The 25161-nt window shown below is 33.4% G+C and overlaps 2 protein-coding genes across 6 annotated transcripts; one reads left to right on the forward strand and one right to left on the reverse strand.

Annotated features, from left to right (window-relative positions):
- Nucleotides 1–294: 294 nt before the first annotated feature.
- LOC141713120 (APO protein 1, chloroplastic-like) lies at nucleotides 295–6669 on the forward strand. The gene is made up of 5 exons (XM_074516387.1): nucleotides 295–528; nucleotides 1519–1591; nucleotides 3395–3468; nucleotides 5193–5557; nucleotides 5653–6669. The coding sequence occupies exons 2-5, from the start codon at nucleotides 1537–1539 to the stop codon at nucleotides 6488–6490; spliced, it is 1332 nt and encodes a 443-aa protein (XP_074372488.1). The 5' UTR covers nucleotides 295–528; nucleotides 1519–1536; the 3' UTR covers nucleotides 6491–6669.
- Nucleotides 6670–7386: 717 nt separating this feature from the next.
- Nucleotides 7387–24236, reverse strand: LOC141713122 (serine protease SPPA, chloroplastic-like). 5 transcript variants are annotated; one of them, XM_074516388.1, is made up of 13 exons: nucleotides 23878–24236; nucleotides 18804–18987; nucleotides 15603–15740; nucleotides 14142–14312; nucleotides 13964–14067; nucleotides 12753–12820; nucleotides 11988–12154; nucleotides 11058–11127; nucleotides 9824–9978; nucleotides 9175–9277; nucleotides 8684–8771; nucleotides 8462–8605; nucleotides 7387–7784 (listed from the first exon to the last, which is right to left on the reverse strand). In XM_074516388.1, the coding sequence occupies exons 1-13, from the start codon at nucleotides 24196–24198 to the stop codon at nucleotides 7554–7556; spliced, it is 1944 nt and encodes a 647-aa protein (XP_074372489.1). In that variant the 5' UTR covers nucleotides 24199–24236; the 3' UTR covers nucleotides 7387–7553. The 5 variants fall into 5 exon arrangements, with proteins under 5 accessions (XP_074372489.1, XP_074372490.1, XP_074372492.1 ...); XM_074516389.1 differs by lacking the exon at nucleotides 15603–15740; XM_074516391.1 differs by lacking the exon at nucleotides 18804–18987 and having other exon boundaries at nucleotides 23878–24011.
- Between the last annotated feature and the right edge of the window lie 925 nt (nucleotides 24237–25161).

Genomic DNA, 25161 nt, shown 5'->3' on the forward strand with positions numbered 1-25161 from the left:
TTTCAGGATGGTGTATTGTGGAGGAATACGCAAACTTAATCGGGATATCATGAGAGAGGAAAAACTTACAAATGAATCTGCTCATATGTGCATAAAGATGAAGACACTGAATACCCCGAAAGTAAAGTGGTGAATTGTAAACAATGGGCTAGTATATTGAATTGTGAATAATGGACCGGTTCTTCCGATTACGCAATCTGCAACTGGCAGATTGAAGGGCCAAAATTGGTCCATTTTACTTAATCGGCTATTTTTGTTTTATTTAATAAAAAATAGGTTATATTTGTCAATTTTTCTCCGGAAAATCGGTTAAATTTGTCTTACTACCCTTCTGTTCTGTCTATCGACTCTCTTCTCTCTCGCTCTCTACACTCTTTCTCTTCTCTCTCGCTCTCTACACACACTCTCTCTCCCCCCCTCTCTCTAGGCGCTCTCTCTGAGAGAAAGTATAATCACCAATCTATCTACACTTAGGGTACGAATTTGTAACCTCAACCAACACTTTGGAGCTCTCCTCCTCTTCTTCTGGTAATTTCACATTCTCTCTCACACACACAACACACACACATAAATCTTGTGTAAAATTTATATTTTTGTCGAAAAATAGCTTAACTAATGATGTATATAGCGTAGAATTCATTAACCTGTGTTGATTTATATTGCGTGTCATCGAAATTGTGTTTTGTGGTTTTGAAATGTGTTTAGGTAGGTGATTTGGTGTTGTGTGTATTTGTGTGGTTCCGGCTTAAGTGTATGCGATAATATCGAGAATTGAGAGCTGTGATAGTAGTAGTGATGATGTAATTGTGAAATTGGATTACAATGAGTGATGAGGCATTTTTCATTGTATATACATATATAAGTGATAATACCGAAGTAGCCCGTATAACCCACTGTAATCGAAAATGATTACATCAAAACAGGAGAGTAGGAGTAGGAAGAGAGAATGCTAGGAAGAGAGAATGCGCATAGGGAATTTCGGTATCCCAAATGTCACTGATAGCCACTTTTCTATACTGTGATTTTAGTAGTTACAGGTTATCACTGATTAGGATTATTAGCTCAGGAATTAAAGCACACTCATTTGGGTATCTTATCTGAAGTTGAGACTTAATTACTTATATATTGAGTGTGTATCCTTTGTAATTCACGGCGATGACCAGATTGTTACGTTTGCAATTATATCAACTGTTTGCTTTCTAGGTACCATACCACCTCCCTTATGTTTGTAGTAATTTACACTTGAATTTCTTTGCTTAATTTGAATTAATTATGCTACTTATATTCTTTATTTTTTCCAATTACTATTCAGTTTGTTTGCTTTAAATTATTGCTCATACATATATATACTGCACTTCTATTGTTGGTTGGAAGTCGATGTTGTGTTATTTTTTAGCTCTTTTAAGTAGTAATTTTCCTTAGCCTCGTCAGTTTCTGGGGCTCATTCCCTTAAGTTTTATTCACCGCAGTAATTACCGTATTTGCTTGATATTGATACAGAGTTTCATAAACTTGCAGGATTATTAGTTGGGATAAATGATCCTTCATTCACCAGCTCTACATTTTGTTTCTTGGAGGCCTTTTAATTGGGGTAAGTCTATCCTACCTCCTCTTTTAAGTGTACATTTTATGTTACAATTATTTCAGAATATTATAGGGTCATGGAATTTGAAATAAAACTAGTCCTTCAATGGTGTGGATACGAGAAGAGCCCACCCTAAAAGCTCCCGTTCCGGATGGTCTTCAAATATCAGTAAAATGTAATTCTTAAAGTCTTGAACCACCTTAAAAAATTACTAGAAATAATTTCCCAGCCGACATTTGAATGTTAGTGATATATATTTTTGGCCCTAGTTGTTTTAGAATCCTGGTTCCGCCATTACTTCACAGGGAAGGGAACTAGGAATGTTTGCCATCACGAGTCTGCAATATATTGTGGTGGTTCTGAACTTCGGGGAAAGCCATAATGACCCTTTTTTGACTGCCAGGGGTGGCAGCGCCACTTCTGTATTCTATGCATTTTAAATCAAATTAACCCCAAAAGTTAGTTGACAAGGGAAAAGGAACTATGGAGGCTTTAGCTCATATACTTACATGGAACTCTCATAATCCTCCAATATGGTAAACCAAGCATTACACTGAACTTTTGACCTTTTTAAATTAGGTCTCCCACCCTATTGTTTATTGTTTTTTTCGATTAATTGAGCTAAGTCGATATGCTAAAATAGGGATTCAAACCTATTACTTACCTTGATGTCAATGTACATATGCTTTCGTTTTGGTCAATTTTCAGTTTTCGCAGGAATGTTGCAATCTATTATTCTATACCCTAAGATGAGCAACTCTCAGCAATTATTGCAATAGCGTATATCCTGTATAAAATTGACGGAAGAAAGTAGTTGTGTCATGGTATTTCATGACATAGCTTGGTTGTTAGCGAATCCCACAAAACTAAAAGAATAAAATATGATAGTTAAAAAAAAAGTGAACAGAAGATATTAAATATTAGTAATATAATTATTTTTAAGAAAATTACCCTAAGTACGTACTTAGGAGACTTACCCAAGTACATGATACATGTTAATGGTATGTGTGTAATTATTTGGTCAAGTTATGTAATTGCAAAAGTACCCCTTAGTATCCACATTAAAAATTCTTTTTATTTCACTTAAGTTTATTGAGTACTTAGGAGCATAAAGCTCTTTTTTTATATGTATGCAAGAATTTTAAAACAAAAATATGAGTAACCAATTAATGTATTTAATGATGTAAGAATATTTCTACTCTTTTTAAAATAAAACTAAAATTGGTGATGGAAAAATGAAAATACTACTAAAACACAAACTATGAAATATTAAGAGAACTCTGTGCATCTCACGGCATATAAGCTAGTAATCATTGATAGTAATGAAAAGATTGTTGTTATTATTGTTGTTGTTGGAGAGGATGCCTCTCCATAGGACAACCTTGCCACTGCTCAAGCATTCTTAATTCTCTGCTTCTATATAATTACAATTACCCAAACATGTAATGCAAAATTACAGTGAACTGATAGATTCCAGTTCAGAAAAGTGCTTGCCGCACAACAATTGTCTAATATCAATTTCCTCAAATGGAAGAGATCAATTGTTTGGTGTCATTTAAGTCGATCATGTATTAGAATTAGTTCAAGGAATCAATTTCGAAAAGCAAAATTGTTAAAAGACAATGTAATACTTTTGACTTTTTGTGATTTTACTAGATATGGAGCTGTACTAATGAAGTGGAGTGAAACACCAATATTCTGCTAGATATGCTTTACATATTTAATACAAATGCTAAGAAAAGAAAAAATATGTTTGTAAAGTAGTATATATCCAGATATCTAAATAACTGATGTATTTATGATTTGCAGATGCTTGTGACTGCACAGTAGAGTTCCGCAGGTCCACTTCCTCAACATTAGGCTCATATTCCCATGGTTTAAAGGTTCTCGTCTCTCCGTCTCTGTTATCTGGATCTCGTTGCAAGTATCATTGTTTTACATTTTGCAAGTTATTTGACTTCAAACTAGTAATAGCTGCTGCTCAACCAAGAGATAAGAAATTGTTTATCTGGAATTTTGAAGATTATCAAGTTTTGAGCAGGTTTATATAATAAAACTTGTCCCTTAAATCTTTTTTTCTTCATACTCCTACTCTTACATCTAATATAACTGTAACTTTACATAATCATAGATAATTGCTTACGGTTTATCTTTTAGTGGCCAGATTTATCTGATTAACAAATGATGATCATTGTTCAAGGAGTTTTGATACTTTTTATTCCATAATATCTCCTACACCTGTTGTCCAGCGTACGAAGTATTCTTGTATACTTCTTTTCGTGTGTTAATCAAGGAAGGACACAACCAAAAAACAAGTAGTTTGAAACAACAGATATTTAATATAGTCGTATCCCCCCGCACCCGAATCCCCAGATATTTAAATTTGCCGAATTTTAATATCCCCGCACCACGAATCCCGGCACCCGCACCCGTTCTTCCTAGGTATTATGTAATTTAGTGATTCTCAGTAATTTAGTGATCATTTTTGTGTAATTAAGTGATCGTTACTAGATTGTTACTATATATATTTTTTTTATATTTAGTGATTTTCAGTATGTAAACTAGTGATTTACAAAGGTTTGTAGTTTGTATTTTAATTTAGTTTGTATTGGAGTAAGACTCTCTCTCTCTCTCTCTATATATATATATATGTGTGTGTGTGTGCACGTATATATAATCTTCGTCATTGAAGATCTGTAAAATATTAGAGGCCTGTATATACCGACAGATTTTTGTCAACATCTTTCTGATGACATATATCGGAAAATATGTTTTTCACGCTCTCTCATTTCCAGGAGTTAGGAATTTGAGTTTCTTTTTGTTCTACTGCAGAACCTCATATTCTGGATTCCCTAAGTATTGTGATTGAGACTTGTCTGTTGTTTTTGTGTGGACAAATTGCAGTGAACACCGCTTCTTTTCTTGGTTGAGAAATCTCTTGGGGTCTTGTGCTTTCTTAAATTTCTTTTGTAATTTGTATTTACTTAGTCCTGTCCTACATCTTTGCTAAAATTGTCAATCATGTAAGCACTAAGTAGAGTATTATTTCGTGGTATATAATCCAACTTCTCTCTTTTGGTCAAATACTAGTGCAGGAGGGAATTGTTCCCTGTTTACTGTCTAATGAAAATCTTTTGTGGTTGCAGAGAATGAAAACATAACATAAAACATGAAGTTCATGCTCCCTGTCCCAAATTTATTGTGGTTGAAGAATTTTGCACATCTGTATGTTACTTGCACTATTAAAGTCGTACTTATCAGATTACTTGTATCTAATTTAGAAAGCAAGTACTTAGATACATAGGTACTCTTATATAGTATCTCGGGGATAAGGACGAGAGTGTTTATAGAGATTCTAGCGTAGATTATTTCATCAATATTTGCTCTGTCAGCCATTATCATGTATTACGAAACCTTGGAACCTTAATTTCCCATGCATCCAGTAAAAAGAGAGTAAATGTTAACTCCTTGAATGGCCGTCAATGCAATTGCTTTATGTTAAGTTTAAATGTCACTTCATGTTAAAAAAATTCCAATTACTTTGTTGTTTTATGTGGAGTTTTTTTTTCTTGTATTTCCATATCCATTTCCTGTTTCAAAATTACAGTTTGGCCTTGAAAGAGTGTTGGCTGGGCAGAGCAAGTCTGGAACCTTCCTATGCACTGATCAAAGGCAGGCTCAAAATCCGCCGACTGGTAAACGCCGGGTGCATCGTCAAAATGTAGATCTTCCCCCAATCCAGTCCAAGAAAAAGAAGAAACCTTTTCCAATCCCTCTGAAAAAGATCACAGAGGCTGCAAGGGCTGATAAAAAGCTTGCACAAATGGGAGTCGAGAAACCGCTTATACCGCCGAAAAATGGACTAATTGTCCCTAAATTAGTTCCAGTTGCTTATGATGTATTAGATGCTTGGAAAATTGTAATAAAAGGAGTTTCGCAGCTACTGCATGTTATTCCTGTCCATGCTTGCAGGTGTGCTTCACTCTATGCTTGTTATTTTGTTTAATTTTATGCTGATACATGCAACACGTTGTAATGGAAAATAACATGTGGTTATTTTTTAACAGCGAGTGCACTGAAGTATTTGTAGGCCAAGCTTCTCACTACATCCAAGATTGTCAGGGAGCAACCAGCGCAGCGCGCCGGAACTTCCACTCTTGGGTGAAGGGTTCCATCAATGATGTTCTTCTTCCTATAGAGTCATACCATCTTTTTGATCCATTTGGCCCGCGAGTTACTCATGAAACTCGCTTTGACTATGACAGAATTCCAGCTCTTGTGGAGCTATGCATCCAAGCTGGTGTAGATATACCAGGATATCCTTCGAGGAGGAGGACTGTACCTATTAGAATGCTTGGAAAGAAGGTAATTGATCGAGGGGGACCTGTCGAGCCACCTGAACAGTCTTGCTCTCCACATGCAGCAGCTTCAATTCTAGAATTTGATACATATCGTACTCATGAGCGATTCTCTTCTCCATTAGAGTCGGAAGTGCCTGGGACAGCACAGAAAACCATTGAAGCATATGAGAGAGTGAAAATAGGTTTGAAGAAGCTGATGAAGAAATACACGGTGAAGGCTTGTGGTTATTGTTCAGAGGTTCATGTGGGGCCCTGGGGTCATAATGCCAAACTTTGCGGGGAATTTAAGCACCAGTGGAGGGATGGAAAGCATGGTTGGCAGGATGCAATCATTGACGAAGTGCTCCCGCCAAATTATGTGTGGCATGTTGAAGATCCTAAAGGACCTCCATTGAGGACTTCCCTTAAGAGGTTTTATGGCAAGGCTCCTGCTGTTGTTGAATTATGCTTTCAGGCAGGTGCTCGAATTCCTACCAAGTACAAGCCAATGATGAGGATCGACATTGTTGTCCCGGATAAGGAGGAGACCAGCCTAGCTGCCTGATAGGCTTAAAAAGATTATAAAGCATCACCTCGAAGAAGCTTTCTGAAGATTTATATTACCTGTAAGTCTATGTAAAATGTCGTTTGTAAAGCCACAATAAAGATATTAGAAATTTTGTGTTAACTGGGTGAACACACAAGGCATTTGCCACTTAAACCACATATTAAATGTCTCTAACATATGATAATCTATGCTATGTTGCTATGTGTATGTGTGTGTGTGTGTTTTCCTTTTGTGGAAATGGGGTTGGGTGTTATTGGGGTATGAACATTAACTGATAGCGAGTAAGCTGCTTAATTCATATTCCACCGAACTTTTGTGAAGATTGACTTTTGCCAGTAGTTCCGTAGGCCTAGTTATAGGTAAGATTAAGCATGGCCCTGGTTTCAGAACTACACATGTTTTATTTCCAGAAAGACCGTTCTTCAGTTGTAGAAGCAAGTGATCTATGGGTTAGGAAGTAGGGCATGGGAACTTGAAGAAATTATGATGTTAATGACCTTGTCAGTTCTATAGTAGTTGTAAATCTCTTTATGCATTACATATTTTGAGTTTGTATTGATATTGGCTTAATCTCTTTCTTCTTTCATGCTCTCTTCTGAAGAAATACTTAATATTATTAGAGTGCTGTTAGTTAAATTACTCCACTGAGATGAAACTTAAAGTATTTTTCATTTTGGAAAGGAATATTTATTTTTCAAAAATTCATCACTCCTCTCAAAAACAATTTCTTTCTTGAAAAATATTTTAAAACTAATAAGCATAATTCATGAACATGATATCTTAGTAAACATTTTTATTAGACGGAACATTGCTGTAGGAGATAATTTTAGGTGAGCCATGTTCTCGACCCATGTGTTTAATTTAAATATATTTTGGCATTGGTACTGCTATGGTTCAGTCGTACAATTGATTAACATATAATTTATTAACACTCTTCTCTTTGTGTAGATAAATATACCATCAATCAATTCCAATAAAATAAAATCTAACATCTATATAATCATTTTTGCTGAGTACAAGTACAACAACAGTGAATTTAGGATGTCATCGATGAATAGTATTATGTGGAACTTAAGTAATCTTTTAACATAGTCACGATACGGTTCCCATTTGAGGCTTCCCCCAGTCTCTCAAACATGATTCCATCCATCCTAGCTTCAACTCCATCACACACTGTTAAATCTTGTTGCAGTTCTCTTAAAGTTTCATCAACCCCAATTACGGAACTCCCTATGCCACTTAATATATCTGGCAGGCTCAACGATGGTCTTGAAAGTTCTACCAAAGTAACCTACAGTAAATGCATTAGTAACACGTCAGAAAAAAAAAACCTTTTCCAGATAGCTATTTTGTTCCAAAACTTAAGAATTATGTGTGTGATTGCTGAACCAGTTAGGTTGCATTAGCTTAAGATTAGACTTGAAATTATTTCTGTATGTCACAGTAAGTATATGGATTACGGATGAATAAGAGTAACCTAAATATCTATTGAAAAAAATATTGCTGTACATATAAGGCTTCCAGAAAAATGATATCCTAGTTCCAAAAACTAGTGCAATGGATATAGGAAACAATTTAAAACAGTTAAAGTTTCGACTGCTGCATCTGACAGGTCAGCTTGACTTCCAAGTTCAGAGAGCACCATAAAGGGCTACTTCCATCACCTGCTCTGATAAATGTAAGAAGCATGAAAATCTGTACATAAGGAATACCAAATACAATCTACAATAGGTTTTCCAACTAAGCTTACACCACATGATCCTAATAGCAAAATGATTCTATTCTTCCATTCTGCTGTTAGGTCCGTGAATATTACTACAAAGAGAAGTCAATATGCGGAAGATATGATGATCACCATGAATTAAACTTCTAGATGATAAGTTAACAATACATACTCGAACACAGAATTGATTAATTCCCAATATGTATTGCCTGATACATTTAAAATTATATTTTAATCCAACAGACCTGTCTGTCCTGGGGTATCTTTGCCTTTTGTTTTGCTATAGCAACAGCACGAGAGAGTCCACCAATAGCATCAACTAATCCTCGCGAAGCAGCATCATTACCGGTCCAAACTCTGCCTTGAGCAACTTCCTCCATTTTATCCACCTGCCCAAAGATCAACAACAAACTCAAAGTAAAATCAGAAGTGTTGAGATTAATATATATACAAAGTTCACTTCATACTGTCATTGATCTCGAATGAGCTGCCTTGTCACGAAACCGCTTATATGCATTCTGTGCAGTCCTTGCAAAGAACTCTGCTTCATCTGGCCTGCAAGCCAAATTACTTTTTGTCATTTCCAATACAATCAAGCGGAAAGAGAACTTCAAGAACCCGCTTGAGGAAGCTTGACATCTTTTTGGTGAGCTAAATGATGATTTTTGTCAAGTTACTGACAGAAACAGTCTGCTGTTAACATTTCCAGTCAACTTAATTAAACTCTTAATTTAATTCCCGGGAAAAAAAATTATTGAAAGAGACGTGCACAGTTGTCCTACTCTACAGTTTACTATTACAGATCACAACCCAATCGAGTGAAATTCCCAGGATGTGCTTGAAGACACCATGAAAGAGACAGGAATACTAGATAGAAATCTAAACTTGGTACTATAATTTTTTTTTTCTTCCGAAGATAATTGCGTGACGGACCAATCAATAAATGACAGCATCTCACCTGAATGGTCGCTGCTCAGCTGTAAGTTCCGCAAATCTTCCCCTCGATATAATCTCCTTATTAAAGCCAATCTTCTCATACAGCTTCCCCAAATTTAACTTCCCTACATGAAAGAATTCCATAACAAGTGATCAATAAATCGAATTAGTTTCTTAGATCCTCTCAAAAGAAGTATTAGACCTCATCACTTTTAAGCTTACCACCAAAAAGTTACAGATGTTAAACAGAATAGAAGAGCAAGATTGTGGAATGAAGAAAATCAGCAGCAAGAAATGTTCACGAGTTGTAAATTCGATGTAGAATATAATAGACAAACTTCATTCCAGACACTACAGTGGTTTGTTTACACAATATTTTAGTTGCACTTGGCCGAATACGTAACTGTTGTTTAAGTCGAGAAAAGCCAGAGATGCTTCCTATAGTATGTTGTGATAATTACAGTAATCACGTAGTCATTTTATTATTTGATTAATGATCTGTTTTTTACACTATTTATTTCGAACCTACCAATATGATAATGCTTTAAAGTTTAAACTATTACATTAGGGGTTACATCGTTCCATGATAAATCATCACTTGCACCACTGCATGTAAATAATCAATGACGCTTGACAGAAAAAAAGGAAATCACAGGGAAACTTCAGTTCACCTGTGACGACTCCAATAGAACCAGTCAGTGTAAGATTCTCAGAAACTATAATATCTGCAGCCATTGCCATATAGTATCCCCCACTAGCTGCAACATCAGCCATTGATGCAATGACAGGCTTTGAGGAAGCTAAAAGTCTAATTTCCCTCCACATTCTGCATTCCACAACATAAAACATCATCAATTCATCATAACACTGCAGTGTTCTGTGGTACCTTCCCTGTATAATTTTTTTTTGGAATACATAGAAAAACATTAGATCCGCAAAATATATTATCAGGGTTACTTCGAAAAATACAATGCTTGGGATTTAAATTAACTTATTTTATGTTGGAAAATGTATTGTAATCCACAATATACTTCCAAATGCTTATTAAAAGATAACACCGAGGTACTCGAGCAAACTTTTAAGTTTAGTAATTAACCTCACAAGCACCCATCAATTGTCTCACATTCTATATTATCTAATACAACAGTAAATATAGAAGGTCAAAGTCAGTCAAAACTCTAGACAGCTGGCAGAGAAGTGAAAACATCTTGGTGTAATAGGATTTTATATCAACTGAGCTGTTCGTGAGCACGCGAGCAGCTGTGCTTGACTTGATAAAAGTTAAGGTTTTATTTATATAATTTATCAAAATTTAAAGGAAGCATTTAAGTGCCAAAACAAACCGTATTATACAATACATGAATGTGCAATGTATATAGGTGTGTATTTAATATTACTATCAATTTACAAAATTTACCTATCAGTTTACTTGACCCAAAGTCTCGTCCCCGATATGAACTGGGCTATTCAATATCTCAGATCCAGGCTGAAGTTGGCTTCAGTCTACACAATACTGGTAATTTTAGAAAAGTTACAAAGTTTACCGGGCCCAAGCCTCTGCCCATAAGTCCCAGCCCCTTTCCAAATAACATAGCAAGGTTTGAAAATATATGTTGAAAAAATTTTAAAACTAAATAATGAAAGACTAACAATGTACCATATGGAACTGTTATTTCTGCTCATAATTTTTTTTGGTTTTCATTCTTTGTGTTGAGGTACTATTTGGTTTAGATGGGGCACTTGTATTTGTTGCTGAGTACTGCCCTGCCTTGTTTTCTACATCCATTATCTATTACAATTCAATTGACTCTACCCGAAATAAAATTTACATAACTATCCCTTCTTTGTAACATAAACAATCACAAAAGAATAATAGCGACAAAAAGCAGTAACAAAGGAACTTACAAATCAGAAGCCAGAGCATCACCGCCAGGACTATCAATCCGGATTATAACAGCCTTGTACTTTTTGGATTCTAAAACGAGATCCCAAATCAATCAAAAAAAGAGTAGATGAAACATTTACACAAATATGCATTCAACAGAATATTGTTGTAATTTTGTGTTTCTAGTTAATTATTTAGTTCATAATCATACAACACATAATTAACAAAATAATGATCCCGCCTCCAAAAACACACACATACATACACACACACTTGAGCATATTGATATGACTTGGCAAATTTATATTATAAAAGACATCACATCTTTCAGATAGGGATGTCTTTTCCAGGTCAGTAGGGAAGATGAGATGAACACATTGTGCCAGGTGATGGGCATGTTTTCTGGTAATAGTGATAATAGTATGGGGCTGTGTAGTTTCAACTTGTCCAGATTGAAAACAATTGTAGTAACATTAAAACTTAAGGAGGATATGGGTGATTGAATAGTTACACCAGAATCATTTGTCTTATACGAACTCTCAACAATTAACCCAGAAATAATCACAAAAAATTTAACCCAGAAAATATCACAAGAAAAAACTGGACCTTGCAAGTGCAACTTGCATTGCCTATTCCATGTTTTCAACTCTAATCAAAGGAATATGCCAGTATAATTTATATACCATACCGTGACAGATCATATGAATTTTTCCAATTAGTTTAAACAGATGTCTTGCCATTAGGAGAGTAGCCCCCAAAACTTACATGTCTTTGAAAACATTTTAATATAAACAGGAGACAACGATATGGGAAATTACAAGCTTATTTGCTGAACATGGTGCATTTGGTGCTCAATATGAAAAAAAAACATAACTCTTAAGCCTATGGTTCTTGTCAGGAAATATGCATTTGATGCTCAAAATGTACATATAAAATAAAATTAAACATACCTCGTACTCTCCGGATCTTCTCGATGAATTGCTCAGCAATAATACCAGAACCAGGGGTACTAAATCGACCCCGTACATGACTGATGTTTCCAGATGCTCGAATTACAGCAATTTGGTCTTTGCTACCAGATAAACCAAGAGTCCTTTTCCCTACTCGTGAATACCTCCTGGGGTTCGGATACAATAAACTTCTTTAAACAAACAGTAACATTATGAATGAAAGACACAATGTCAAGGACTAAAACGAATTTTAAAAATAAAATACTATTTCACTTGTCAGTGCAGAAATAATAGTTCAGAGTCTGTACTCACTTATTAGTTATTATAAAATGAAGTTAACCTTAGTCTAGGAAAATACAAAGACGCATCAGGAAGATCATATAGCCAAAATTGTTGCTAACTACTGGTGCAAGAAGCAATTCAATCATTATTTTTAATTTAATACCCAGTAAATTGGAAATTCAAATTCACAAGTTTGCATTCCCACACATTACATGAACAAGGAGAACATTTTTTAAGGGAGAAACAATACGCTCTTGAAAATGTTTTTAATGGTATAAAGCTCACCTAGCCAAAGGTCATTCAGAAGGTAAATTACCCAAATTACCCAGTTAAACTTAAATATACTGGCTTCAAATATGACTTTGTGAATGAGTTCAATTTTAAACTCAAGTAGAATCTTATATTTAATCATCTAAAGTATGACTTATCTCAAACCTACCAATTGCAACAGAAAGAATAAGAAAAAACAAAAAATAGCACAACCTGTAATCAACAGTTGGAAGATTTTCATCATTTGCAACTCCCAACCTCTCTTTTAGCATAGATGTGACCTGAAACTATTACAAATTACTAGGACTTCTACACCAATAATCCATATCAAGCGCTACATTAACACACTTCAAATAGCTAATAATTTATATATTATTTTAGTTTACAACTTATAGTGAGGTGTCAATAAACACAAGCAATTCCTTAAAGGCTGACTTAAAATCATGGCATGGAACTGTTCCGAAATCATACCAAGTTCAAATGATGTAATGGAATAAACATATGAGAGAGCTTTTAAAACCATGCACCATTTATGTTGCTACTAGGGAAGATAGACTTCACGGACTGAAGAGTTAAAGTTATATCTGTTTTAAGATAACAAAATCCAATCAGACACGCGTATCGGTAATCCAGGCAGCAGTTGACCAAGTTTGTATAAATTCACTTCAGATTGAATATCCCAACACCCATATTTTGGTACTTCCTAGAAATGTAGCTGCATGAGCTACCACATTGGCAACAATCAATATAGCAATGCATGTCGGAGAGGCATTGCAGTTGCTATCCTTTTTGGCTGTTGCATTATGTAGATCATGAATACCCTTGGGATAAGGTCTTATGAACCCTATTATATTGAACAAATTTCAACCTGTTCGTTTTATCTTTTCTTCCTACAGTAACTTGCTCAACATATTCATAACTTTGTCAGCCTTTAGTCTGAAATCAAGTGTAGTAACCTGCCTAAAATATTCTATCTACGTGGCCTTAAAAACAAAGTATATACAGTGCCATCACGATAGTTTGCATGAGAAAAAAAGCAATCCTTCTGGATATCAAAATATTTAATCCTAAAAGGGAAATAAGAACTAGCACGCAATAAGATACAAGACCTTACATGGAAGACCATTCATCAAGAGCATATAATATTCATCTGCATACAAAGTCACAAAAACATATACATAACTAGCTACGAATATTAGACTCTATGTTATTCAAAGGAAAGGACAATGATTTTATGCTTCAGCTGCTGTTAACATCTTGAATTCTATCATGGAATTAAGAAAATATTCCACATAACTGACATTAATTACTTATACGTTTACTAATCATATCACATTAACTTCAAAATATCCATGAAAGTTAGTGCATATAAGCAGCCTGAATCTGCATAATCTCCTTGTAAAGATTGAGAGATGTCAGTTCACCTCATCATCGTATTTTATGTCAGTTATCCAGCCATCTTCTTTTAGCCTGTCAATTTCATAAACGCCCTCATTAACAAAATTCTCGATATCTTCCCGCGTCTTACCTATGTAACAAAATCGGAATTTAGCGTAGTGAGTTTTCACTAAATCGAACCAAACAAATGTAAACAAACATCACCTTTCATACGAGATATATTTTCCATCCATTGCTCATAAATATTATCAAGTAATGCAGTTAGCATCTCACGATTTTCTTCAGACATATCTTTTCGGGTAAATTGATCACCAGCACTTTTATATTTACCAATCCTCTGTATTTGTGGCTCAATCCCAACTTTCTCGAGAACACCTACAAGGCAATGTTTGATGGCACTCTGCTGTAGTTAGAGGGAAGAAAAGCTAATTTACAGAAACATAACACGATGCTTGCATTGATAAGTGTGGATTTGTGTACAAACGCACAAATGCACAAGGGGAAAGGTTTCCTCTCCTATTAGAATCACGAAAGAATTGCACGCAATATCCCAGGTAGTGGGCGGACTATGTGCTGTTTCTAAATGGTAAGTCTAGAAAATGCAAAGATAAAATAACATAGTGATATATCCATTGTTACATTTAATAATGTTTCACGTTTTGTAGCCGTTGCCCTTGAAATAAGAAAGTATGCCGGTAAATTTAATTTATATTTAATTTAAGAGCAGTACAGATGGATAACCAAATAATTTTTACTGATACTATATGAGAATATTGGATACGTGTATACTTCAACATTTGTCAAAAATCCCATTTAAACAGTTCTTCTTGCCACCTACAGATGTCCTTGTACCTGTTCTTTACTCTATTCTATATTAAAATCTATTAGTAGATACTCGTTGAGAACATACAAAATTAATAATCCTTCTTCTTGTCACCTACATATGTCTATCTATCTGTTTTTTATTCCTATATGCAAATCTGTAAGTACGATTTAAGAAAAAGTTCTGCTAATGTTTTTTTGCTAATTAAGTTCTGGTAAATTTAAATGAGAGAGAAATAGGTATTCCTCTTAGTGTCTTCAACAGGGCTTTCTTACCTTCATACGAAATACATCTAATATGAAATATCCTTCTTACAGACTTGCAAGTTATCTGGAAAATGATTTTCACCCCGATGGTTCAGTGTTCAGCAGTTCGAGATTTTATATTTATATTCCGCTCTTTGTAAGCATACAGATACAAATAATTTGATCCAACTGCCAAGTCAGCCCCTTAACAAAGGTCCCCATTTAGACCATTGGATATAGTAAAACATTTATGTAAACAGGCAGTTATGATATCGGCATATGACCACTTAAAACTGCATACTTTATTAATATACATAGTATCCTTGGCATAGAGTAACTGATCTATTAAATTAATAGCAATACATAACATAAATACTTAAGAACCATAAATCCCTACCACATTCAAGGTGAACAATATGAGTGGATAACTCAATGTAGAACATGTCACATTATCCATACATCCTGTATAGAGCCAGATGATTTTTTTTCTTAGTTCCGGACACAACTGCATATGCATATTAGTGAAAGCTATCCGCATATCATTGTACATGCAATTTACAATGAATGTCTTTAACAGGATTAAGAAAATCAACTTACCCCCAAGAAATGATGTTTGAACACTCAAACCATACAACGAAAAATAGGCACTTGGAGGGGCATATAGCTCCTGGCAAGCACACCCAAGGTAATACTCTTTCTCTCTACATGCAGGTGTATAACACACAATGAATTTCCCTACAAGTTTCAAATCCACGGGCATTAGATCATTCAAGATATTTGGCAGGATATCCTTAGATCATGATAAAGGTGAACAGATAAGCCAGTATCTATTTATGATAAGATCAATAGGGATATCCATGACACATCCTCATTTATAAAAGACATACTTTGACTTGTAAACCAAACTTTCTAAGAACTTTATACCTGACAGTCCATCCTTTCAAGGTTAAGAAATGAAATTTCCGAAGATAAATATGTTTTTATTAGCATGTGCAAGAACATAAGATATCATCAGAAACCAAATCCATCATTTCAAGGGATCAGACGACTATTATGGGAAAACAAGATATGAACTACCCGTGTAATATTTCAGACCGGTTGTTTTGGGCTCCCGTTCATTATCCCGTTAGGTTTGATTTCCAGTTATATATGTACATTATCTTAAAGCTTAATTATATACAAACACGGTCTCTCTGAATATTGATTATTGTATTTTAATTCAATCATGGGTTTAAGCTTGGGCTAGAGATTGCTATGTGTCTCAATATCCAGAAGTATGTAATTTTCAAGTAATTGTCCTGCGTCAACAATCAACAGGTGGTGCATTTAGAATTCAGAAATCATATTCTGGGCACAATGCACATAACATTAGGAAAAGAATTACTTAAATAAATTATTTACTTTCATTTTTTAGAATAAAATCCGAATAATTTAATTTAGATTTATACTTAAAGGACAGGGCATATATACATGCACCATGATTTCAATAGAGAAAACTGAGGATGGTGTCTTACATTTTTCTGCTGAAAATCCAGCTAGGTAGCAGTTAAAAACTAGAAGTTCAAGCTATTTTTTGGGCTTCGTAGCTAATAGGTAAGTGGCTCAGATGCAGTTAACGAAGGTGGAGGAATTGCAATGATTTAAGGTGGTGCTTGTCATCTCAATATTTTGTGTTATGTACTTCCTGTTTGTGGACAAGTGAACAAAAAATAAAAAACTGTTTTGTTACTAAAGGGTTATAAGTAAATTCTTTGCTTTTTCAAATCCTGCATGAAAATGTTTATCATAGTGGGGAGTTAAATTATGCTTGTACATGAACATAGGTATCGGAAAATGTGGGTAGTAGTCCCACATTGTCAACTCAATATGAGCCATAATATGAGTGGACGAATGTTGCGTGCGCGCAGCGAGTGACACTTGGACTGCGTTCTCCTCCGAGAGAGCTTTCCGAGGCACTTTGAATCACTCAAAATGACTAAGAGATGGATGAGATATGATCATTCAAAGTTATTCTCTTAGTAGTGAAAATTTGTTGAAGAAATGAAAGTCCCACGTTGATTTTGCAAAGGAGCATACATAGCTTTATATAGCAAAACACTTATGTAATGTTCGAATGTGTTACTTATGTATTCCTCCAACACCTACGTGTGATACTTTCTTGCTCCGTTCTAATTAACATCTCCTTAATAGCTTTAAGGAGATAGTTATAAGACTGGACTCGAGATCGCACATACGGTGAGGACCGTAATAGTTTTAAGGAGATAGTTATAAGATTGGACTCGAGAATCCTTCATATCCTTTTGTTGGTTTCTGTTATTTGCAGTTTATAACACATCTGTTATCGCATGCACCCACTTATATTCTCTGTATTAATCGCAGATTGTGTCAACAATAGGTAGTCCTGCTCCGTTCTAGTTCGCGTTCGCCGAAGGTGCTATTCGCATAACATCAACATCTTCTCGTTCGCACATACAGTGAGGGCCGTAATAGCTTTAAGGAAATAGTTATAAGACTAGACTCGAGAACTTCTCCTTCATATCCTTTTGTTGGTTTCTGTTATTTGCAGTTTATTACACATCTGTTATCGCATGCACCCACTTATATTATATGTGTTAATCGCAAATTGTGTCAACAATAGGTAGTCCTGTTTTCTTCTCTGAGATGTCTACTACTCTTGTTTGTGTGGAGGTAATCCTAAACATGGTGACACATAAATATTCTAATTCGTATGTAAAGAATACATTTAGTTGTAAGGACAAGTTTGGAGCAAGAACAGCCCAGATATATAGCATGCATAATTGAATAATACTGACCCAACTAGTGAATGTCATAATCTACACTCTTCACTTAACATGAACATTAGCATCTTCGGTAGTCCGTTAGTCCTTCAGTCTGGGACGGGTTAAGGTAACTAGATATCTCAAAAAAATTAGGTCAAACATATAAACAGGGATAAAATAAATTGTGTTTCTGAATTCTGATCCTCGATGGTAAAAAAGAAGATTAGGTATTGGTCTGCGTAAAGATAGTCTATTTTAAATGTTAGAAACTACACTATTTAAAGTCGAACATCAATGTCTTTGGTAATCCATCTGTCCTTTGGACATAGGAGCATAGATTACAAAAAGATAGCTTTCTAAAGGATAAATCTTAGATAGTATATTGAAACAATTAAATATGTAATTAGGTAATATAAAAAAATGGGTTACTAGAAAAGGTATCTAAATAGTATATACCTACTTATCAATAATTTTTAAATTTAATGATAGATTTGCCAATTGTTTTTTTTTAAGAATATATATTTAATAAAAAATAGGCCGGTGCCCTTCTAATAAATAAGAATAGTGTATATTAGTAAGAAAAGTTAAGGGACTTGATGTTTTTAAGAATTCCACATTATTAGCTTTACGCATCCATCATTCAAGTACAACGGGACTTGCAATAACACCCCAGCCCAAGAAATAAAGAAACAAAAATGCAGTGCAAGAGCCAAGAAGCCAACAGAGACCACTGGTGATCAATATTGACCACTAAAGACCATATTAGAGAACATGTAATCTTAAGATACAGGTAAACTATAGATAGACCAGGACGACCACAGAAGCAGACTTCGATTCACAGAAGGAATTTATTACAGCAACCACAACTAAACTGATACCCATGCAAATTGCAGGGATTGATTTAATTTTTTACTGGAAGAAAAACCTCAAAAGTAACAGAAAGTGAACCTTTCCAGGATTTTTCCTCCCATTTACTAACTCAAAGAAAACTACAAAAAGATTAGAAATTAACTCATACCTGATTTCTTAAAATCCAAGATATGACGTCGGATTTCTTCAATCTTACCCCATCCACAATTTAAGGTCTCAATATGCAAATATACACCAGATATACGAGGATCATGTGCTGCTTTAATCAAGTTATCACATATTTGTGGTAGAGATAATTCTGAGGAAATTGGGCTCATCAGCTGATCAGATATCTAAAGAAGAAAATATAGTTCTTTAAATTAAACCAACTTAATTATATCAGACCAAAAGAAATGAGTGACACTGTGCAAACTCACACATTCAGTGATAGTAAATTCACTGTATGAATTGTAAAACAGTACGCTTACAAGATTTGTCTTTCAAAGAGTTTCATTAAAAAAAGACTCGCTAAATTCTGGTACAAGAAAGTGTTTTAAAAATGAATTCTATCACCTAAACACTTCACAATGAACTAAGAGATAAATGAATAATAGGGCCTACATTGTATGATCTTCACCTAAACAACAAAGTCCCTGGATCACAATCAAGATGGATTTTTTTTTCTCAATAACAAGTTAAGATGCTTGTATTTCTGTTGACAAGAAACGATCACAGCAGAACCATTCTAAGAATAGGTAAGCAAGAATATAGTAAAAGGCACTTTAAGACGTAAGTAACAAGAAATAAAACAAAAAAAATTGAACAACACTTCAGAACAAACATTCACCAATAGTTTGGTTGAATTACAATAAACAAATCCAAGAATAAGAATTAAATGAATTGTTCCTAGGAAAACTAGTATTTATCTATTGTGCGACTCATACTAAGGAAACTAGTATTTATCTAATGTGTGCCACTCGTACTTTTCTCATACTTTACTCCTTATTGTCTTCTATTTCATAATCAAAGATCTCTGTCATGATTATAAATATGATAACATATAAATAGAATAATAAAATCCAACAAAATCATGCAAGGCTAAATATGTCATCAATTGAAAACGGACTGGAACTGATGTGTTTTAGGCTTCTATTCCCATTGATATTACCTTACCTTGTGTTTCACAAAGTAAAAGGTTAAGGTTTCATTCCATCTCTAATACTTATATTGTTGAGAGCGGGATTTACCCCATTTTGGGTGGTGGCCTTGCAGGAATACAGGAGGCCTGACATGATGCTAAGTGCATACAGTGGAACATTGCTAGATTTTCTATTATAAGCCTACATGGGACGGGGCTTGGCTTGCCTAGTATGGCCAGAAACATCCCCAATTATAACATCTGAAATATGAAATGGCGCAAAAAACTAAAAGTACAGTTATAAATATGAGAAAAATACAATTAAAAAAACAGTGATGTGATAAAATCACAAAAATGTATAGTAATTTATTATCCTGGTGCGATTAGGAAAACTCAATAAACATATTAGGATGTCATAGATCAGTCAACCAAACTGGTTTTGGATCGGAACACCTTAAATCCATAATCCATTTAATTTTCGGATCAAGTGAAGGATTTTTTAAAGACCCCAGTATGATAACGGGTAATCGAATCAGATATCCAATCCAATTAATATTCTTAATAAAATTTAATTTAAATTTATATTAAAACACGTGACAAATACTTTACAAATCAACGACTACACAGTAGCATCCAAAAGTAAGAAGTGCAGGGCATTAATAATCAATGATAAATATCTATTATACTTGAAATGTATCGAAAATTAAGTGATCAACATCTAATATCATTCGAGCTACTATACCAATATACCTTCTTAATATAAAAACCTTAACAAAAATAAAAAAAAAATGACCACTATACCTCTTTTTAGAAGTCCTTTTGCCCAAAATACCCATTCTAAAATAAAGTGTCCTAAATACCCACTAGATAGTACACTATCAGTGGAGTATCAGGATGATACGCCACCTCCACTGGAGTATTATGGTGATACTTCTTTGTCAAGGGAGTATCACGGATGATACTCCTCTGTCAACGTCAGTGGAGTATAATGTATTATTTTTTAATAATTTTATTATTTAAACATTTACAATATTTTTAAATTTTAAATATTTTAGGGTTCAACAATTCCCCATCTAGGATTTAGAAATATTTTTAAAAAATGCATAAAAAATCAATTTAGGATTTAAAGTTTAGGGTCCCCTAATCCCTAGAGCCTAAACCCTAATTAAAATGCGGACCTTAATTTAATAATTTTAAAATTTTAAAATTTTAGATGAACTTCACTGACAAAGGAATATCTTACATGTTACTCCACTGACAAAGGAATACCTGACTGACACTCCACTGACAAAGGAGTATCATGCATGATACTCCGCTGGCAAAGGAGTATCATCCTAATACTCTTATTCTACTGAAGTATCAGGCTGTTACTCCACTGAAAATGAAGTATCTAGTAGGTATTTTTGGCAACTTAAAATTCTGATGGGTATTTTGGGCAATGATTATTAAAATATGGTTATTTAGGGCCTTCACCCAACAAAAATATTTAGAATAATAAATAAAATATAGACACAGTTACAACAAATTTTAATAAGAACAAATAAAAGGAAGAGATAAGAATTATCCCATCTACATATTAAAAGACTAGTTAAAAAAATATGGAGAAGCAACCAATATAAAAAAATATAGCATACTTCATAAATATTTGTTGTAAAGCACTTTACCCGTGCTACGCACCAACCCATAATTATTATGAATCTTTATGGTAAAAGTAATACTGAAATGCAAAATTTAAATACAAAAGTACCTAACCCTCATTCATATGAATTATATTACTACTATTATTATTATAACTATTAATATTAATATCTAAATTAAGGTATAAAAATTAACGCCGTTGTTTTTTAAAAGTTATATAATATCAGGTTTATCTATAAAGTTAATCATCATCAATCATTTCTTAGATAAATTGTGCAATGTTTGAAATTCGATGTGCGCTAATCAGACTAAATGAGTCTATCTCAATTAACGAAAGAGACCGACTCTTATGCAAATGAAACAGTCTTAGAACTTATATATTGCGGAATCAAGTAAAGCAATATAAAGAAATAGAGACTTTTTACTTGGTTTGGCCCCTAAACATAATCTATGGACTATATCCAAGTTCCCATGCCAACTAGCATAAAGAATCCATTATAATTCAATAATAAATAACTTACAAGCGTTTGCGATTACAAATACAATGGCCACTTAAAAGAACAATGTCCTTGACGCTAATGTCACTTACACTAGTCCACTGACTACCTTGGCCTTAGGAATTTGTAATCTAATCTACTTGTCACACCTCGGCAATAGAGTAACAAACATAATGTGAATTACAATTCAAACTATATTTCTTATTCGACTAGATATTCAGGAGTTGAGTAGAATAAGAATGATTTTAAGATATAAAGGATAGAAAGTTATGAGAGCATTAGTCATGATCTGAAAAACAAGAATGTGTATTTATACACATGACTAACAACTGATTATTTTCAAACTTAAATGGATATAATTTGTTAAACAAGTTTGTTTGAAAATAATAAGGATAAGTCTTGTTAAATCAGTCTGTTAGATTAGGATGTTAGATAAGGATTTGAATTGTTCAAACGAGTTAATAAGATGAGGTTCATTTGTGAAGAAATAAGAATTGAATACCCAGTCAAACTCGAATACAATTAATCCTAACTCATTACTTGTTCAAATTTCTGGATATGCTACGTTGTTCTCAGATGACTGTAATGAAACTTCATCATGGATTAACAATGTTGACCTATTTACTAATACTATGGTACACCCAGGGAGGTGATACACCGTTACTAGGGACTTTTGAGAATATTTGTGAAAATTAGAATTTTTGACCAATTAATTTTAATAGGTTATTGATTGAACCTTTTAATTTAAGTAGTATAAATAGAGCTAATATTTTAATATATATTTTATTATCTAAGATTCAAGCTTATAAACTTATAAGTAGTATTCGTTCTTATATAAATCTCGGGCTGAGCAACAATCGAACCCGGAACCTGGGACGATAGAGAACAAGCCCTAGGTCACTATGTTTTCTCATCACGCTAGTGTTCATCCTTTAAAACTAGCAAATAGTATAATACTAAAATTTTAATATATTGTTAAAAAGGATCGAACTTTAAACCTTTGGTACTTCAAACTTGATTAAACCCAAGATACTACTGCATAGATTAGTAAGCATTGTTTTTGAAAAAAAACTTAAACATGATATATGTCTTAGTCGGGGTTAATCGCCCGTCTTTTTTATGCCGGCCAATTTTGAGTCCGACTTAACCCATTTATTAACAATCTTAATTCATAAAGGCAGTGTCTGATTCGCACATTGTGTGATCTGGTCAAACTCTAGGCGCACAATTTACGTCATTTTTCAAAAACCTTGCTACCTCGATCTCAAATAATAATCTTGTTTTGCCTTTTGTTAGTCAAATTGACTAAACTTTGACCAAAAGTTACACTTATTACATAATCAAGAAAATTCTAAAATATTTGTTATTAGGAAGTATAATCCAATTTAAATAAATTTTAAGTTTTTTAAATTAACAATTTTTCAATATTTTGACAAATTTTGATCAATTTGACCACAAAAAATACAAACATGACTATTTTTTCGAGATGACAATAGGATTTTTGACCAACTAATTGAATTCAAAAAATAGTTACTTTAAAGTTAATACTTACTTCCTCGGTTTCTTCTTATTTAAAGCTTTGACTTTTGACACACATCTTTACTTGTGCTTTGACCGTATAACTAAAATAATATATATATATATATATATATATATATATATATATATACGGGTTAGGTTCTATGGAGTCCTCTATTTTCTTGGAGTATTTCATTGGAGTCCCTGGAGTCCATATATATATATATTTTAATTTTCATTTGTGAGTCAAAATTTATCACACAAAAGAAAAATTAACCAAAAATAATAATTTTTACTCGTAAAGCCAAGCGTGTAATATATGTAGCAGGACCAACAACATTTCTTTTGACAGTAGGACCAATAACATTTCAGGAAGACCAATAACATTTCAAGCAACAGCAAAACATGTAACTTCAAAAAAAAACATGAAACTAAGGTAATGAAAGTGGAACCTTGCCACGCAGTTTGATGGTCAAAACGGTGCCGTTTCGAACACGTAACCAAGGTAAAGCAACCAACAGTTTCATCTTCAACAAAAACGTATCCCACCCATTTCTCTTCTTGAATTCAAATTCCCCGCTTGGATAATTCTCTTTTTCTTTACAGGGAAATGCATTGGTTTTCGTGCAAAAACTGGAACTAAAATTGAAATTAAAATATTGAGTGGGAATTAAGGAATGAAGATTGTGGATGATGGGTTTTGAAGAAAAGTTGAAAATGGTGGAGATGGAGGTGGTTATGTTAGAGTTGCGATGAACAATATACTTCCACATTTCATCGTATCAAAAGAGTTGTGTCGGTAATGTATACATACATACATACACAAATACTTTTTTCCAAATAACATGTCATTTATTAATTAAATATAATAAAATTTAATAAATAATTATTATACTAATACAAAGTGAACTTGAATAAAAAATTAAAGTTAATTGACAGTAATAATCAAATATCATCATAATATTTATTTAAATTAATAACTTTTTAGATATTAAAATATATGTAAATATTTTAAAATTATATTTTAAAAAATAAAATAATTTATAAAAAATAATATTTTATCATGAAAAGACATGTCTGACTAAAGTCATGACTCATCTTGGCATACTGCTGTGCGGTATGCACCCTACACACAACTTGTTTAAACACAAGTTAAACTCACAGTTTTGTTAAAAAGAAAACAAGTAACACTTGCAAAAAATGGAACCCTTTTTCCTCAATTAAATGTATTAAGAAAAAAGTTTAATATATTTAATTCTTATTTTGTTAAATACCAAAATACCCATTTTTCCTTCCACAAAATCCAAAATACCAATGAAAACTGTTTAAATATATATTTAAAAAATACACATTTTGTATATGGATTCATTATTTTCTTTAATTTCATTGAGTAATATGCATTCCACAAATATGAATACAAGGTCAACACACATTGGTAATATGTTTTCAGATTTTGTAATATGAGCACCACACATGTCATTCATGTGCTTGCTTTGATTTTTTTTTTTTTAAAAAAATAAATATAATATACATGTGTATCATCCATCAACCATCAACCATCAACCATCATCCGTAATAAGTGAATATTGTGCATAAAATTTACTCAAATAATTTTTTTTGAGCAATTGTATCCGAAAATAAAATATTTTGAATATTTTCTCAATTAATAATGAAATGTACAATTTTAAAAGATAAGAAAAATATAAATTTGTAACTTTCAGGATAAAGTTTACATG

The sequence above is a fragment of the Apium graveolens genome, chromosome 3, assembly GCF_009905375.1.
Source record: "Apium graveolens cultivar Ventura chromosome 3, ASM990537v1, whole genome shotgun sequence".
Lineage (NCBI taxonomy): Eukaryota > Viridiplantae > Streptophyta > Magnoliopsida > Apiales > Apiaceae > Apium > Apium graveolens.

Bases quoted from the DNA above. Each gene is read 5' to 3' on its own strand.
- LOC141713122 (XM_074516388.1), bottom strand. From the start codon at position 24,198: ATGTGGAAGTATATTGTTCATCGCAACTCTAACATAACCACCTCCATC. The intron at 14,313-15,602 runs GTAAGTTGATTT...ATTGCCTTGTAG, and splicing joins TCAAACATCATTTCTTGGGG to GTGTTCTCGAGAAAGTTGGG. The intron at 9,979-11,057 runs GTAAGTTCCTTT...TGTGGAATGCAG, and splicing joins GATGCTCTGGCTTCTGATTT to AATGTGGAGGGAAATTAGAC.
- LOC141713120 (XM_074516387.1), top strand. From the start codon at position 1,537: ATGATCCTTCATTCACCAGCTCTACATTTTGTTTCTTGGAGGCCTTTT. The intron at 1,592-3,394 runs GTAAGTCTATCC...TATGATTTGCAG, and splicing joins TTGGAGGCCTTTTAATTGGG to ATGCTTGTGACTGCACAGTA. The intron at 3,469-5,192 runs GTTCTCGTCTCT...TCAAAATTACAG, and splicing joins CATATTCCCATGGTTTAAAG to TTTGGCCTTGAAAGAGTGTT.